The 18,189-nt window shown below is 40.3% G+C and overlaps 2 protein-coding genes across 14 annotated transcripts; one reads left to right on the top strand and one right to left on the bottom strand.

Annotated features, from left to right (window-relative positions):
• The first annotated feature begins 234 nt into the window (after positions 1–234).
• On the top strand, positions 235–15,312 carry LOC135172796 (rho guanine nucleotide exchange factor 11). Of its 13 annotated transcripts, none has more exons than XM_064139158.1 (15): positions 235–757; positions 1,395–1,625; positions 1,762–1,811; positions 1,894–1,951; positions 3,042–3,274; positions 3,405–3,629; positions 4,018–4,290; positions 4,692–6,066; positions 6,181–6,234; positions 7,410–7,533; positions 7,724–7,805; positions 8,008–8,084; positions 11,549–11,823; positions 11,922–13,780; positions 14,096–15,312. In XM_064139158.1, exons 2-15 carry the CDS (start codon positions 1,466–1,468, stop codon positions 14,390–14,392), a joined length of 5,142 nt encoding a protein of 1,713 aa, XP_063995228.1. In that variant the 5' UTR covers positions 235–757; positions 1,395–1,465; the 3' UTR covers positions 14,393–15,312. The 13 variants fall into 13 exon arrangements, with proteins under 13 accessions (XP_063995228.1, XP_063995229.1, XP_063995232.1 ...); XM_064139159.1 differs by having other exon boundaries at positions 11,552–11,823; XM_064139162.1 differs by having other exon boundaries at positions 11,564–11,823.
• Positions 15,313–15,509: 197 nt separating this feature from the next.
• On the bottom strand, positions 15,510–18,071 carry LOC135172803 (WW domain-binding protein 11-like). The gene is made up of 4 exons (XM_064139193.1): positions 17,858–18,071; positions 17,329–17,454; positions 17,175–17,272; positions 15,510–17,048 (listed from the first exon to the last, which is right to left on the bottom strand). The coding sequence occupies exons 1-4, from the start codon at positions 17,919–17,921 to the stop codon at positions 15,645–15,647; spliced, it is 1,692 nt and encodes a 563-aa protein (XP_063995263.1). The 5' UTR covers positions 17,922–18,071; the 3' UTR covers positions 15,510–15,644.
• Between the last annotated feature and the right edge of the window lie 118 nt (positions 18,072–18,189).

Below are 18,189 nucleotides of genomic sequence, written 5' to 3' on the forward strand. Positions count from 1 at the left end.
ACATTTCCATGAAAAAAAAATTCATACAATTTGTAACAATAAATCCTTTTGCAATAAATACATTGAAAAAAGAGTGGGCAATTCCTTCTGCTATTTTGAATATTTCCCAGTGCAATGAATTAATTTTCAATAACGGAATCAGATTGAACTTTTCAAAACCATCAAGTCCCTCTAGCGTTCCCGCTCCTGGCGTCGGTTATGCCATGCAATGTACAGAGACTCCCAGAACCTAACAGTTGCGCGACAGTCGTGTGCGAAAGGGAGGAGATCCCACCGGGAAAACAAGATGGCTGTCACCAGTTAGTGAAATATTTATTCCTCTCCCCACGAAAATTCAATAAAACAAAACAACCCAATTATCATCAGGTGTTTGAACAAACGTTGGAAACGTGCTGTGCCTAACCCATCAAGTGTTCTCGACGCCTCCAACAATTGAGGCGTCCCATTAGCCCTCAGTGTTAAAACAAACGGGATCAAACACCCAGTGGCTGAATTTAAGAGCAAAAAAAACCTATTTTTGTGTTTTCTTTATTATGGATTATGATAGCGCGTCACTGCCCTGCAGCGTGAAAGTGCCTAAGTGGTAAAAAATAATTCACTCAAATTAACCTTGTACATGTGGTGTTGTGGTGCAGCTACCCCCCTATTTTGTGTACATAAAATGATAAGTGAATAGTGTGACAAAGCTGTAGTAGTGTAGCACCACAAGAGCGAGATAACCGAAACTACTGGTGGCTTCTCCAAGTCTAGATGAGAGGTGAGTACCCAAACAAAAACACTAAATGAATGAATGAACAATAAAAACGCTGATAAGACGATACATATCAGGCATTAGGGCACCTCATTGTAGCGTGTCTCGTGCATCATATTAGTCCCATCGTTTGACCTCGGAAGTACTTATTAGCACCGTACAACCGATTCTAAGAGTACCTAGTGTCATCAAGGTGAAGCCAACTGTCAAATGTCTTGGGCTTCATCACCACATGTAGTGCTGTTGTTTGCGCATGGATGGTGGAGGTATTAGGAAGCGGAGGTGTCAAATTGTCTTGCGTAAACCAGTGAATTAGTTCGATTCAATTAGAGGAGTGATTAAACGGGATGATAACATTTTCGGGGTGATGGGAGAATAGGGATTCGCTTCAGCGACGATATCTCCAGACCTAACGATTCGATTTTGAAGATTCACGTCTCGTTTTAAAACGCGAGAAAATACCTCGAGATTGCGGGGAAATTCGAGAAATTTCACTCTGCTGTTGTCGAGTTATAGATGATTAAATATCGTATGTGTAAAAACCCTTGAACACATCTCCACGAAGAATCGAGGGAACAAAAATAGATACTCTGAACCTCGGGGAGAAATTTAGCGTTATAATCCCTGATAATCCTGTGAATAGGGTCCACGAACAATCAGTCGATGCCGAGGTGAAAAAGGGCGATAAAGGTGTGGCGGGATTAAGGAAGAGGGATGAATGGAACGACAACACCGTTGCGCCGGGCCGTCGGTGCTGGTAATGTTGGACAAGAACCACTGCCCGTTGCAACTCTAGTTGTCTACAAAGATGATGCCGGTTATGGAATGAAGGTATCTGGCGATAATCCTGTCTACGTCCAGTCCGTTAAAGAGGGTAAATCATTATTAATTATCTTTGTCAATGTGTTTTCGTTGTTATTGTTGATTTAAAAATGCTTCATTTGGTATTTCAATAACGATAAGGATGTATTAGATATGCGATAGATAGTGATTGTTAACGGAACTTGTAGGTGGTGCTGCTGCTAGGGCTGGTCTCGTTGCCGGCGATAGAATACTCAAGGTGGGTGTCATTCCCTCTTTCATTTCGCTTATTTGTTTATGTTTTTTTTTTCGTGGTATTTTAATGTTTCGCAATTTAATAGGTGAATGGAGTCAACGTTATGCAGTCAGTGCACACGGACGTCGTTGAGTTGATAAAGTGTAAGTATATTATATATTGTTGGGGCTTAATTGTGATGTTGAAGCTGGTGGAATTGGGGGTGGATCATTTGAATTCTGTTTTTTTTTTAATACCTCGGGATTGGAAACGATTACATTTGATAAAATGCGGGTAACACCATTCCCTTTTTGTTCTACTAGTTTCAACTTCATTTTTATTATTTATCCTCGAGCGACAGTGTTGAATGCTGCTTATGTGCATTGTACGGTAATAAATATTATCAGCTGTAACTATGATGCAAAGACGTGTTTATAGCGGTGACGAGCACACTCCGTCATTTCGTTTATGTTTTTATTGAGGAAATATGTGGAGTGGTATGTGATGTTTCGTATTGTTTGTTATAAGTTTGAATGACATTTTGTTGCTCGGTGTTTTGAGGGTCTTGGACTTGCACGAGGAGGTACGTGGTGATCTGAAGTATACGATTTATCGCTATAGGATTTCATTAATTTAAAAAATTGAGAATAATCAATTACAGTTAGTCTGAGAAAACAAAGTAAACTTCCCGTCCAGGCCTTCTTAGCGAACTTACATCAGATTGATAATTGACCCATTAAGAGTTATGAAATCAAATTAAATATATTTAATGTGGGCTAATGGTTGACCAAACAAAAACTTGAAGCAATTTTCTTAAACCAATAGAGAAAACATCTTAACCCAATATTTCTCATAAATTTTCACAAAGAAAATAATTTTGAGGGATTCAGCAAATAAAAGCAAAATTATTTTTTTTGGAAATAAAAATACATAAAACGTTACATCAAGTGATTGGCAATGAGTTCATCTCCGGGGATCTCACACACAACGTGACCACGTTTAAACGCCTCAATACGTCATTCATATTAATATACACCTGGGTTTTCTCAGCACAATGAGATGTTTTTTTTTTCCCTGTATTTCGAGTTTTTGATGGAGACAGTTCAGTCGATGACGACCTCTCCGAGCTTTCACGTCGCAAATATTGATTGATAAGATGTAATTGACCATAATTTTCGCAGTGATAAAGCGTATTAGTTATGTAAGCTGGGATTGCTCATTTGGATTTTTATTTGGGAATTTTTTTCTCTACAGCATCGACGCAGGTGGTTCTGACGGTACAGCCAGACCCAGTTCTAGCGACATTGACAAATCATCCAGTAAGATCCACTGGAATACACGAGGGACAACCGAGGCCAACTAGCCTGACACCATCTGGATCAATGGTGTCACCTTCGCAATCAGCTACTTCCTTGCATCGCGCAGCCACCGCTCCCGCTGGTGGTGCTCCATGCTCCACTCGTATCACTGGACCTCAGCCTGTTGATGTGAGTGTTGAGATGACAAAAATCTAATAATTTTTTTTTTAATGTCCAGTACTTATTAAATATTCATTAACAATTCCCCATTGCTTTTCGCCAACGATAAATGATCCCAATGAATTTAATATTACTCCAGCATGAGAAAAAGAGACAAATGGACGCTCAAAGGGTCAACACATTCCAACTAATGTTGGAGAAGGAACAGAGCTACGTGGACAAACTCCGAAGCGACTTGGCAAAGGCTGGAGTGAATTCTGGAAATGCTTCGAACATTATAAACCTCCAGTCAGAGTTGGCTGGGGCTGAGCGTAGAGTTCGAAAGCTGCAGGAGGAATTGATAGCAATGGCGCCCAATGATCAGGTGATTTGCTATTCCTCCATAATTTGAGGGGTGGGGGGATAAAAAGCTTTTAGTCGATGTTTAATCTGGATATTAATGCTGTACAGTATTGTCTAGCGTAGAAAAGCGATTGGTAATCCCTTAAATTTGTACAGTTTAACTAGATCCAAAAGCTTTAATCCATTCTAATTAAAAATCACTCCATCGCATTCAGCACTGGAGCATCAAAAAAAATTAATCTCCCCTCGATTATCAGCAGTGAAACAGTCAATTCCCTTCACTGCTAAACTCAACAAAAGTTGACCCCATTTATTAATTGATTCAGTTTTTATATCGTATGATTTTTCATTTCATTAATTTTTGTTGAATATATTTTTTTTTTGTTAACCTGCTTTTTGTTGTCTTACAGCCTTGCTCGTTGGTAACAAATGCTTCGTCTCCCTCTGGGCACTATCCAGGCACAGTAGCTGGTGGTGTCACTGGGCAACCCAGTGATGTACCACCACCACTGCCATCACGTAAATCCCTGCCTATCCAATGTCTTTCCCCACCTCCATTACCTCCACGACCCCCATCCACATCAAATACACATAATATTATGCAATCTGGAACGTTAGAGACGGAGCGATATCTGATGACTCATTTAACGGCCCCAACCACCAGTTACAGCATCCCTAACTCTGTAAGTAGTGATCTGGTGAAAATTTAACAGCAGCGTAAGAAGGAGACACACTAGCTTCCCTATTACCTTAGCTGAATTAATGTGTGGGGGACGAAAGCATTTTATTGGTTAATACTTTATTGTTTGCTGAGTTTTGCGAATGTTATTTGTACATATTTCATTGACTGTCTTTTTATTTATGGAGAAAGATGTTGGAGAGGGATGAAAGGGAATCAAGTCATTCAGATTTGATTATATCAATATTATTATCTTGTTGTAAGAATTATAGATCTTCAGGTTTATTACAAAAAAAAACATGAACACATCCCACCTACCCCCGAATGATTACTCTATTGCCTCCACAACGTCTCTCCCAAAAGTATCATTGTCAATCTCCATAATCAAGCCCAACTGATTTCTAGTTCTCTCAGGATGCCCGCATGAGCTCGCCAACCGGCCTGAGCAAGCACCAGCGAACGAAATCATCGCCAGAGCAATTGGGCACCTCGATATCCCCATCGGAAGCAAGTAGAAGATTGATAGCTTCAGAATCAATGAATGATCTCTCTCCATTCCGTCACACACGTCACAGTGGCATCGATGTGGACGACCCAATCCGCATAACCCCCCCAGGCACTCCACCACCACCATACCCACAGCCCCATCAGAATGCAGATCTCCTCTCATCAACACTGAACGACAGCAGTGTCAACGAGAGCTTCCCAGCAGCTTCGCCCCCACGTCAATCTAGCACAGACAGCCCTGGACTTCCCACAATTCAACAGCCCATAATGTCCATGGAGGACGACGACATGAGTGATCAGGAGGTTGGACAACTTGAGGATCATGGACCCTTCAAGTCTCTGTCACGCCTCTGGGAGCACCATGCACACCTTTCGGTCTTCATAAACTATGTATTATCGAACAGCGATCCCTCAGGTCTTTTGTTCTACCTCGTGACAGATCTTTACAAAGAGGGCAATGCCAAGGAGATGAAGAAATGGGCCTACGAAATTCACTCGAGTTTTCTCGTGCCAGGTGCACCACTTCGTCTCAACAATGTTGATGAAAATATTGCTCGTGAGATTGATGATGTATTGCTGAAGGAGTCCGACAAGGAGGAAATACTTCGTAAAATATTTTGGAAGGCCAGGGCCAAGGCTAAGGAGGAGTTGAATGAACAGTTAGCGGATTTTCAACAGAAACGTACAGCTGGATTGGGTATGCTGTTTGGACCCAGTGATATTATACTGGATGAGAGTGAGTCTGACAAATCCAAAGAGACCAAAATCATCGAAACTTTCCTTCTACCCAAGATGGAGGGCTATCTCGAGGATATTGAGAAGGATCAGGGGGATTTACGTCAATTCACTACTGCAGCTGGACTTGCAACAATATTGACGAAAATATTTCAGGTTAGGTGTGTCTCACTTGATCGTGTACCGATATTTGTCGCTAAGGACAAATCCAATATCAAGGCGAGATTACTTACTGCTAAAAATCGTAAGATGACGGTCAGGGGGCATCATTTTGCTGCACATCAATATTTTACGGTTACCTATTGCAATCATTGTCAGCTAATTATTGGAGGTATTGGACCCCAAGGGTACCAATGCACTGATTGCTCATTGAGTGTTCATCGGCCATGTGTTAGGGTTGTTGAGGAAAATTGCCCGGGGCCTGTGGTCAGGAAGGAGAGGGCTAATGATGCTCTCAGCAAACTCATGGAGAGAATTTACAGACCTGAACGGAAACCTCCGTCCTCTCATCATTATCATCAGAATCAACTGCATTTGGGTGAGGTCCTTGTCACTATTCGGGGAGGAAATTTTTTTATGGGGGACAATTTATTTTTGGGAGGTTTTTTGGAAGAATTTTAATCTAAGCTTCGCTGACATTTTTGTGCTTCAGTTGAACGTGCTAAGAGAGCGGAAGAGGAAGGCGCATTGATAGATGGTGAAAATGGTGAGTTTATTTTTTGTTGGAAGAGAATTAGCGGTATGCAAGAGCTTCTCCTGCCCCGGAAGAGGTCTTCGTTTTTGAAAGGAAACGAAAAAAAATTTTATCATTCAGAAAATGATTTCCATTATGATTCTATAGTTGTTCCCATTCATCAAATAGTTGAACTAATTAAGTTGTCCATTTAAAAGGCCTGCAGAAAATTAAAGGTTCCATTTTTCTCTATTAAATTTCATTGTCTCCAACGAAACTCCATTACTCCTACCTGATGAGTGACAAAAAGCCAGTATTAAAGTGCCTCCCAAGCATCTATAACTTTTAAAAGTAAAGGAAATGGCAGAATTTAGAATTTTCCAAGGCTAATTCATCATTGTTCAATTGCATCAATTAATTCCTTGACTAATTCGAAGTTTTCATAAAATCATGAAGTCAATTAATTACTTTAAAATTTTTGGAAAAAATTGAGAATTTAATTTCTCCTGTTAAATTCCATTGCCTCTGACAAAATTCAATTATACTCATGGGATGAGTGACAAGAGGGCAGTATTAGCGCGTGTCCCAGACATCCATTACCCCTGAAAAATGAGGAAAAAAGGCCCCACTATCCAGACAAGTATACATTTCAAACGCAATGGGGCCAATGTGAATAGCGTTCTGGAACAACATCGGAAATACATTTTCAAGATTATTTTTGGTTTCGTACCGTAATGGGGACTGCCGGGAATTGGAGATATTTTTTTAAACTTCTTCCTCCCTCTCCCCTTCTCTTCACCCCTCCGAGTCACATCCGAGGATGTTAAACGATGTACGTCAAAAATGTTATTTGGGGGAAGGGGCAACTGTTGGATCTATACTTGGAGCAGTGCTCTGTGAGATGCCTTGGCTTTCACAGACCATCGTTGCTTCGGCGATAGAACTTGCTATGGAATATTTGGATACCTGCCAATACGTCAATTTACGTACATATCATAGAGCTTTCGTAGACTTGGTTTGTCAATATTTTTTCAGATCAGATTAATATATATTTTTCACGGTTTTATATACGTGACTTATGAGTTGGAACCGAGGACAATTTTAAGGGAATTAATGTACCATTACTTGTTAATTTGCAATTTTTATGTTGGGGCTCTGGGAAATCACAAAAATTATTTGATAATCTCTTGTTTATCGTCGATTTCAAGGGGAACATCGGGGTGTAGCAAGTGGTAATACACGCAGCAGTGCAGAGAGAGGACGACTCTTCGGATTTAACGATCATCCTGATAACATGGACGACCCCTTCCCCAGAGAGGATATCTCAGAAATGTAAGAAGATTATTATTTTTTATTTAGTTAGCTACTTGTACCCTTTCGGGTCTTACCATTTTGTTTCTCTGTTTCAACACTAAAAATACCTTTCACCGATGAGTTAATTTATTATTTTTTTTATCATTATTGGCGAATTTATTATTGCCTGCCGGCTTTTTCATATAATGAATGATTTTTTGAAATATAGGGTGCAGCAGAATATCTCCAGCAAGCCAAAGACATCGAACATAAACCGATCCGAAAGTTATAAAGAGCGAATTCACAACAAGGTAAATAAATTGGACGTTATTGATTTAAAAAATGTCTTTCAAAAACTCTTCGCATAAATCTTCCGGAAAAATACTTCATAGCTTCTACAAGATAGGAAGACAGTCTTTATCTCCTGTTCAGAAATTTTTTTCCGGGAGATTTGTTTCGAAGATGGAAATTCCGGACACTGACCTTATTATAAATTACGTTTTTGCGTTGGAGGATAACACTTGGGGTTTATTTCAGCGACAACTGAGGGAGAAACGAAAGACGAGTGATCCTAATCTGTCGAAGACCAAGTAAGTTTATGAACTGGTTCATTTTTATTTTTATCATTACTAGGCAGATAATAAACCCAGCTAATGAGATTATTTCATAACAAGAATGAAACTAGCAAAGTCCATTCAAATTAATCAATTAAAAAATTAATTCTGTAGTGAACTGGTAAACAAAAACAAGTGCATCTTGCTGAGAATGAGTTATCGATTAATATCTTCTAAAAGCAGGGAAATGGCAAAAAAATCTCTTTATTTATCATTTATTGATTGAAGATCAAACTTAGTAACATATACTTAGCCTGTTTTACCACGTTACTGCTGAATTAAATCCTACAACTGTGAAAAGGGTAAAGTTAAAAAACAGAACGATTTAAAACACCACAACAAAAATTTTTTAAATTCAAAGTCGATGTTATGCCACTTCCTCTATGAATTCATTCTCGTAACAAATATTTTTTGGCAAATGGCATTAATATGTGTATATGGACGTGCGCACGCTAGTTCCCGAATGTTGTATTCCTGGATTCTGCCTCTGTGAGGGATTTTCGCTGGGAAGCCAGCGTTCAGTGTGACGCCGAGCGTTACGTTTCGCGCACGTAGGCGATTTTTATTTGTTCGGTGAATGAGAAATGAATGAGTGGATGAAGCGAATAAAGCGTTTGCGACCCGAGAGAAGAAAATGAGAGAGAAAAAAATTGTCATTCGAAAATTCCTACTCTCCCGGTTTCTCATCTTCGGAATATTCTAATAATATTGTTCTGCTCTGTTCTATCAATTCGACGTCAGTCTAGGTCTCTGCTGTGTGGCCTCGTATGACCAAAATAAATATTATTTGTTGCAAAAAGTCATTACACAGATTAGGGCCTGGGGAAAGTGGTGGAATCAGTGCGGGCGGACGGACATTTTGTGTTTAAAAAAAATTTATTTGTTTATCGTGTCAACAGCCAATGGTATAAAACCATTATGAGTGATTAGAGAACTAAATCATTACAAACAAGTGGGGAAACTTTCTTTTCGGTCAGCGAGAATATTTTTTTTTAATACACGACTGAAGAACGATTTTTTTCTTTCCCTGTAATTTAGAAGTCTGAATCTTTGAGATAAATAAATTTCCAAGTTATAAATATTTTTGGAAAATCGACAGTGTCCATTGTCTCGATAGGCTTCTAAATACTGCTGCTAGTTCATTTTTACATTTTTTGTTTGCGTGACGAGAAAAAATTGTAATTTGCCAAAAATACATATGAAATTTATTTATGGATTTTTCAACAAGATTTGCTGAAATTTCAGGGAAATAGAAGTGCGATAAAAATTTCCGAGGTTCTCTACGAAAAATTAAGACGAAAATTTTCCACTCTATAATTAGTATTCGTTCATTTGCGCTTGAGGTGTAATTTCGAAGCACAATTTTCACGAATCTATCTTATCGGACAGCGTCACTTTCATTGACCGGCTATAAATTCTATCTTTGACATGCCACTCCCCGCAGCGGAGTTCCTGTATAATGGCCATGAGACAACATACTTTTATGAGGGGGATGGTGTATTAAATACTAATTAAATACTGAGGGGCCCTACCTTTCCAATTTTTTCCATTCGTCTGGTCTAATTGAACGGAATTTTTTCTGTACCGGGAACTGCATTTCTGAGAGCTTGTGACCGAAATTTCTGGAAATTGATAGCTTAGAAAATTCAATTACACCAATAAATTCCAGCTCAATCGTTCCATGAAAATTGGTATAAATAAGGTAAATCCGGGAAAGTAGGCTAACCCAGCCAATAGATAGCCACCTAATGAAATTGCTCAGTAGACAGACGTTCATTTAAAAAAATGCAAATAGAAACTCCATTGAAAACGTATTCATTTCCAAAGTAGGTTCTATTACCGAGTTAAATATTACTTAATACCGAGGTACCCTACATCACTTAATGTACGTTACAATGAGGCAGGATAAATTCAAAATATAAACACAAATATTGACAAAATTAGTATTAATTAGTATTTTGCCCATCTGGCAAAATGTAATCGCCACCGTGACTCTTTAAAAATTACCACAAAATTTGTTTAAGACATCCCCCTAAAACCCCACCGGAAGCTATGGAAGCTATTGAATCTTAATGCAATAACTTGGAATCAATTTTGAAAAATTATTCGAAACTTTATAACATTTCACTCACCAGACATTTCATTAAAGTTGTTTTTCATCAGAAACGCCTCGAATTCCATCTAAAACAAATTTCATTGACCCAGATATCAGACAGTTTTCTTCCATAAACGTTACATCTCTCCCCTGGTCTCTCATTTCCCGAAAGACATTATAATTCCCCTTAAGTTTGTCTCCCTCAATGTTTTATTTCCGAAGCGATCGATACTCTTCAAATCAATACTTTTATAGTTTCAACCCCACACCCCCCCAAGTCTCCACCACCGCCTCGATTTCATATGTAGACGTAGTGCGACCCATGCATCAGAACAGAGTGCTTGTCCTCTTGAATACAAAACATGTGTAATAACTCGAGACATGTAATACAACAGTGCTAGTGGAACATATGGCCGCCCACGTGCAAGTGCTGAGGGTGCCAGGGATTCTGGGGGGGTTGTACCTCTGACGGAGTTGATTAAAGTGACTCTGGAGGAGCGCCGAGTCTTGATAGAACTGCACAAGCAATGATAATCAACTGTAGAATTATCTAAAGCCTGCGAATTGAATTCTGATAATTTATTCGTAAAATTTGCGCTGTTTCCTCATGGAATAATAGAATGTTGTCTTTTTCTTTTCTTATCTCAGGATTATCGAGACCAGCTCTTTAATTGAAATTTTACCGAATTGCCTAAACACTCGGAATTAAATTCTCATAAATTAATTATGAAATGTCCGTCATTCTCTCATAAAATGACCAAATAGAGAACACATTTTTTTTATTTGAAACAGTGACCTTATGGTTTGAATGGGGTCATGAGTTTTTGAATCATCCGAAAGGTGGAATTGACGGAAGTCGGAAAATGTCAATGCAACATTAGAGCGAATGTCAGTGATAACAGCGCTTGATACGGAAAAGGTTCCAGTGTTTTTTTCATTAAAAACTGACAATTTGCACGGGTGTTTTTGAACTATAATTCGAAAAAATGCGACAACGCGCGTCTAGACGCACCCGAGCTAAACCCGATACCGGGAAAGTTAGCAATATCCCTGACATTATTGGATATAAAAATATTTCGGCGCCATTGGAACGCACACGCAGTGATATTACCGATAAATCGTTAACTAATGACGATGATGACAGTGGGAAAACACAATTAAAACAGGCGATTAAGAGGCGCACGCAATCAGAAAGGTACAGAGGGTTGAAAACGACGAGATTTGCGTGAATCAGCTTCAATTTTTTAATTTTTTATTTGCTAATTTATTCATCACTTGTAAATTATGTGTTCTGTATTATTAAATCATCTGTTTACGACACAACTAAAATTTTAACGATTGACAGTAGGACTGGTTTCAGTGATTGCGAGGCATCAGGGGCATTTCCAGGAAATTCAGCGGGTAGCTCTTCCAACAGTAGTTTATCAACGAGGAGCCTCGACAGTCGGAGCACTAGTCTGGAGCAGGTGCACTCAACTGCACCAGGAAACAACAATACATCCTCATGGGACAGTGACGTTGATGTTGAGCCAGATCCACCTGATTGGAGTCAGGGGGTATCTGAAGAAGCCCTGTCGCGTCTCAGTAATTCCGAGAAGAAGAGACAAGAAGTTATTAATGGTGCGTGAAAAAGTCTTTCTATTTTTATGAAAGGATTTGGCGAAAGAAGTTATTCTTAAGAATCTTGGAAAAATGATTATATTTCCATAAATTTTCAGAGTTATTCCATACGGAGAGATCGCACGTACGTGCATTGAAAGTTCTCTCCTATGTCTTCCACAAGCCCCTCCAGGAGCACCAAGTTCTCCCAGTTGATCAGATAGACCTTCTCTTCTCGAATCTCGATGAAATGGTGACAATTCATTCCCGCTTTAATCAAGCAATGAAACGTAAGAAGAAGGAGAATCCGTGCGTCGGCGACGTTGGCGATTTGATCCTGGACATGTTCGACGGTGAAAACGGCGAGACTTTCGAACAGGCAGCCTCGACCTATTGTGCAAAGCAACAAGTAGCCCTTGATAATTTGCGCGATCGTCGTCGCAAGGATCAGAAGCTAAACTCATTCCTGAGTGACATTGAATCAAATCCCATGTGTCGTCGTCTGCAGTTGAAGGATCACATCGTCACAGGAATGCTACGACTGACCAAGTACCCACTGCTCTTCGAAAATCTAGCTAAATACACACCCGAGACGAATGAGAGAGAAAGAGCAGCTGTACTACGCGGTCTCGAGAGAAGCAAGGAGATCCTGAGCCTTGTCAATCAAGCTGTAAGAGAGGCTGAGGATTGCCAACGTCTGACAGAAATTCTCAGGATGATCGACAGATCGGCCTTCGACAAGTTTGATCACCCAACAGTGCAGGAGTTCAAAAATCTCGATATAACGAAAAGAACTCTGATCCACGAAGGTCCCCTCCAGTGGCGCATTGTCAATCGTCCAAAGCCAGTTGACCTCCATGTTGTCCTCCTGGACGACACCATTCTCCTGCTCCACAGGCAAGACGAGAAGTACCTCCTGAAGTTTATGAACACAAATCAAGTGAACTCTGTCCTCAGTCCAATTGTCAAAGTTTCCACAGTTCTTGTTCGCAACAATGCCGTTGACAAAAATTCACTCTATTTGGTGAACACTTCCCAGAAGGGGGCACAGATATACGACCTTGTAGCAGCTTCCTCGGCTGAATGTAAATTATGGTGCAAGCACATATCAGAGGCTGCTGATGCTTACAATAAGGCAAGGAGTCGCGAGGGTCGTAGGCCATCCTCACCTCAGGCTTCTTTGAACAACAGCAATGAGGAGGCCCCCGAAGGGAGTCCAGAGAAAGTGGAGAACGACAGTGATCAGCAATTGGAAAAGGATAAGGCTGGCGATAAGGGGAACGATGGTGAACAATATTTATTGGGTGATAATCGAGACTCTAGTTCTAGTGTAAATAATTTGGGGGACTGTGGAAAGGAGTCTGAGGGCTCTGAGGCCAACACTAGTCCTTCAACACCTGGAGAGACACCTGGAGGACCGGAGACTGCTGGAAATAATCCTTGTGAGTCAAGTAATACGGCGATTGGAGAGACTATGAGGCTTGTTACCTGCACTCAGTGCTCACTCATTGATCCCACTGAAGTGCATGCCGAGGTGAGACCTATTCACGTTGCAGAGCCTGTCCTGACGCCCATCGAGAGACTCAGAAGGAAGGATCAGGTCATCAGGGAAGCTCTTATCGAGAAGCAGGCTCTTGTGGCTGATATTCTCAATATTCCTAAGGAGGATTTTGAACATGTAGCTGACATGGCTGACATGGCGTCTGAGCAGAGAGCTCTGGAAAAGGAACCTGCTGAAGTTATTCTTGTGGCTATCAATCAGGCCAATCAACTCATTAGTCTCATTAACATGGCCCTCGTGGTGACCGAATCGGAGGCTGTGCTTGCGGCTAAAGGATCCAGTGGAGCTGCGGGGGGGTGTGGTACTGTCGGATGTCCGGTGCCTAGAAATACTGGAGATTCACTTCAACCGAGTATTCCTGTTAGTGCTCTCCAACCTGTTTGTCATTCTCTCAATATGCAATTGTCTCAGCTATTGGTAAGTGGAGAAAATCTGACAATTTTTGAGAATTTCAGTTTTCGATCATTAGATAATAAATGAAGATAGGGAAATAGTTCTTAGAAATTTTTCCAGTGTGAAGTGTGAGTTTCAAAGAATGTCTTACAAGGAATTTCACTATTCACTTGCTACGCTTTCTCAGAAGATATTCAGCCGTGACTTATCTTGAGCAATTTTTGTTCACCTTCTGTTATCACGTCCTTAGAAAATTTATTACTTTTTTTTTAATGAAATTTGCACAATCCATGAAGAGGCAATTCTTTCAAACCAGTTTCTTTATTCTTTAATTTTCAGGAAATTGTCAAAGAGAGAGAAGGCGAACGTGAGCGACTGCGAAAGGAATTGCGTAGAAGTAGAGAACGTCTTCATGCATTTGACGTCGATGCTCAAAAACGCGCACCACCTCAATCAGACCCAAACACTAGCCAATCATCTATCGAATCGCCTCCCTGCACATTATCGGCAGAGGGTGGACACAACGACTCCGCCAAGGATGAGTTTGTAGATGCCAACGAGGATAGCCTCCAGACAAAATCAGACGAAACTAAAGACACTGTCAAGACACAAGTGATGGGCGACTGCGTAGGTTGATGACTGAATGTTGGTACAGTCGCGTATTTATTAATCAAATATATCTTGGTGCATTTTACTAGAGCGTTGAAGCCTGGCTGCTCGCATCGAAAAATAGATAAATCAGATAATCAAACGAGGATGAAACATTGGCCATTGCCAGCTGTTCCATAAGCTTAATGTTGTCCAATATTTCGCTTTACACTGAATACAATTTTTCGATGAAAATTCAATTTTTTAATAATGCCTTTACTCAGCGATTTCGTGTACATAGGATTCGATATATTTTTTTTCTGGTAATACTTTTTTGTCTTGTTTCGATTTATGACACAGTATCCCATTACGAATGATGAACAATTTATATTAATATATTTTCTTTTGTACTAACTGCGTAACACGTAGGTTTTTAATACGACAGAATGCATTAAAAATACTGGTTTTTTCGATGTTTTATTGACATGTGAAATGATGTGATGCAGCTGAGAAAATTATATTAAGTATGAACATGAATTTTGTACAGGATAATCATTTAATCATTGAGTCTTACAATTTGAGATGAAACATTTTTTACACTTGTAATTTTGCCTTTTTTTTGGGGGGGATGGGCGAAGGTGGCAGAACTTTTTTCGAGGATTAAGCAATGTTTGATAGCAATTTTGATCACACTATCGCAGCTCTCTGGCTCCAGAGGGTCCTTTCAAAAACCTTTCCCCCATTTGGGAATCTCATATACAACTGATATAATTGGTAATTTAACTGCAATGGGAAAACACTAGGGAGATAACGATTAGCGACGATGGAGTCAACGTTCATTGAATCTCTGTCTTCATTAATTTACAATTTATTATATGAAATTTAGTAATGAGATACCATTATTATTATATATACACTGTACATGTATAAAATATTTAATAACATTATTATTTACAATTGTATACAAATGATGAATTTGAAAATTATTTCTCCCAATCGATTAATTATGGAAATTATTATTGTTCATTTTTTTCAGTGACAGTGATTCTCCTCGTTAGTAAGTTTCCTGAACTGTTCGTTATTGACCGGAAAATTTTGAACGCAAAAATAATAAACGACAATAATATAGTTTTAATTTTTTGGTGAAAAAACAACATCATCATCGTCTCTTTCAAACATTATTTTATTAGGAATTCCAATACGCCACAATTGACTCAGATGCTTCATTCAAAAAATAATCACTCACTTGACGACTCATATGCAAATCTACCTAATCATAATCATTCCCCGATTAGAAACATTACAACAAGTCTTCCATTTCTTGCATAAACTGCATATATGCATCGTCCTTGGTTTTGGGTTGTACCGGTCTGGCAGTATAGACCTCGGGTATTCTGTCCGGTACCCTGGACACATTGCTATTACCCGTTTTCTTCTTGTCCTCTCGCTTGACTCTGAGCGATGTCGGCAGAAATCTGGTAACATCTGCAGCTAGATTTCTTATCTGAGGCTTAGCCTCGATTGTTGTGGAGCTCTTTCCATCCTTTTCGTTTCTGTTTATGAGCTGGGGAGCAGCTGATAGTACATTCGGTTGCTTCGTTTGAGAGGCATTGCCACTCGTGACAGATTGCATGTGAGAATTTGACAGATTTTGGATGCCTGAGAGATTGTGAATCTGCATTTGGAGGGGCGGTGGCATGCGGGGCATGCTGGGGGGCCCTGGTCGCAGTAATCGGGGCATTCCTGGTGGCGGTCCTGGTGGCAGTCGGAGTCCCATCCTGGGCGGTGGTGGAGGTGGCATGCGCAAATGCATAGGTGGAGGTGGTGGACGGTACATCAAAGGTGGTGGAGGCATGCCCATCGGTGGCATTCCATGCTGCTGTTGTAAATGTATCGTTGACTGTTGAGAACCCTGAGACGATCGATTGACCTCAGAGGACAACTCAGCGCCCTCACCCTTCTCATTCTCCTGTCCATTATTGACCTTCGAGGAGTTGCCTTCAGTTTCAGCATCGAGTAAGGATAATCTAGCATTCAGATCCTGCGCCCTCTCGGTCTCTCTCTTCTTGTGGACGACCTCCATCTCCCTCATGAACTGATCGATGTCCTGTCCAGCCATCACCAACATTTTCTGTTGTAATGTCGTCGGCTTGACTTTCTCCAACTCCCTTTCCTGACCCTTTTCCTTCTGAGAACTTTGCTCCTTCTCGGATAATTTATTCTCATCTTTGTCATCTGCGAAGCGTATTGTCCGAGACTTTTGAGACGTGATTGTGGGCTTATCTAATGATTCATCATCATCACCAGAAATGTCAGGTGGCGGGTAGGGAGGTACCCCAGGAGGTTCTTTACTAGGGGCCAAGGTTGACACTGCTGCTGCAGTAGAGTAGACACTAGTTTTCTTGAGAATACTAGGGGGTATGGGGATGGTCATCAACGGATGATGCTGAGGTATATAGTGGGAATGTGGAGGGTAGATGTGAGCTGGGGGCTGGGGCAGATCGGGCAGGGGAATTTGAGATGTCATAGCTCCTGGATATATCCTGGACATGTCAGTATTTGGTGATGGCAATGGAATTTCATCGACTTGAACCTGCTGTGCATGTTTCACGGCTTCAAAATAAGACACTAGGTCAATTCTTCGTCTTTCGTACTGGATCAATTGCTCTTTCAACTCCACCCACTTCTCGTGATCGTCTTTGGCCTGAAACATGTGTATTTCCAAAAATTTCACTCTGCGAATGTTGAGTAATTTAGACAATCATAAGTCATGAATGAAATTGCATTATTCAAGTGTTTAATTCCCATGAAATTTTTAATTACTACTTACATACATTTTCAGCACTCGATCTAAAGTCTCCTTAAGCTTCTTCCGTTTATCTTTGAGTACTTTCTCGTTGAGGGGCGGTGGCTGCATGACATTGTATTCTGAAAATAATAAAAATTATAAAAACAGTAGGAACACTCGCAGATTATTGTCTTACCCATCTGATCAATCTTCTCCATTTCCTCTATAATTTGGGCTGGATCCTTGCCCTTTAATACGGCTGCTCTCACCAGTTGACGTTGCTTCTTGTTCTTCTTGAGTTCTTTCTTGCGTGCTTCCTTACCTGTCAATCAAAAACAATTGTACAACTGCAAGTATCCCTTAATAGATTCAAATACAAAAAAAAAGCAAAACATTGATTTTACACACGAAAAAGTGTTTCGTGTTATACACAAAAAGCCGATCTATAATCAGACTTTCCCATTTTTGATTGCTCTGTTTTGTTTCACAAAAACCTCAAACAATAACACTTAGAAACTTAAAGCGCGAGCATTTCTAGATTTTTATCTATAGACTGCATTCTCTTGAGCTCATCTTCTGGGCGAAAATGCTCAGGCAATGGCTAAATCCTTTGACAGAACCTGCCGAATCTCATACAAACTTAATAGAATATGATAAACCAATGCATTGCATTTTTCACTGTACACTATTTCATGTGTGAGGTTATGTTACGTCAATAAACTCACGAGCTTGATCAGTAGGATTCATGTATTTCCCACTCTTGGTGGTATTGATGGATCGCCGGCCCATTTTAATCAGTATTAACCGGCACAAGCTATGACTAAAACACAAATTCCTCCAGAAACTCAATTTTTCGTTGAATAGCTGACGGCTGCTCCAAACCTGCCCCAAAAACAGGATAGAAAACACTCACACGGTCGATCGTGACGCACCCTAGCCCTCGAGGGACTCCAGCGAGGGGCGTCTCTCGTAAAAATCCACTCGATTCTCAGGAGTGGGGAACTTTATCCGCCTGAGGATCATCTAGAGAGGGGATTTTTCATGAAAAGAATACTTC

The sequence above is a fragment of the Diachasmimorpha longicaudata genome, chromosome 2 (assembly GCF_034640455.1).
Source record: "Diachasmimorpha longicaudata isolate KC_UGA_2023 chromosome 2, iyDiaLong2, whole genome shotgun sequence".
NCBI lineage: Eukaryota > Metazoa > Arthropoda > Insecta > Hymenoptera > Braconidae > Diachasmimorpha > Diachasmimorpha longicaudata.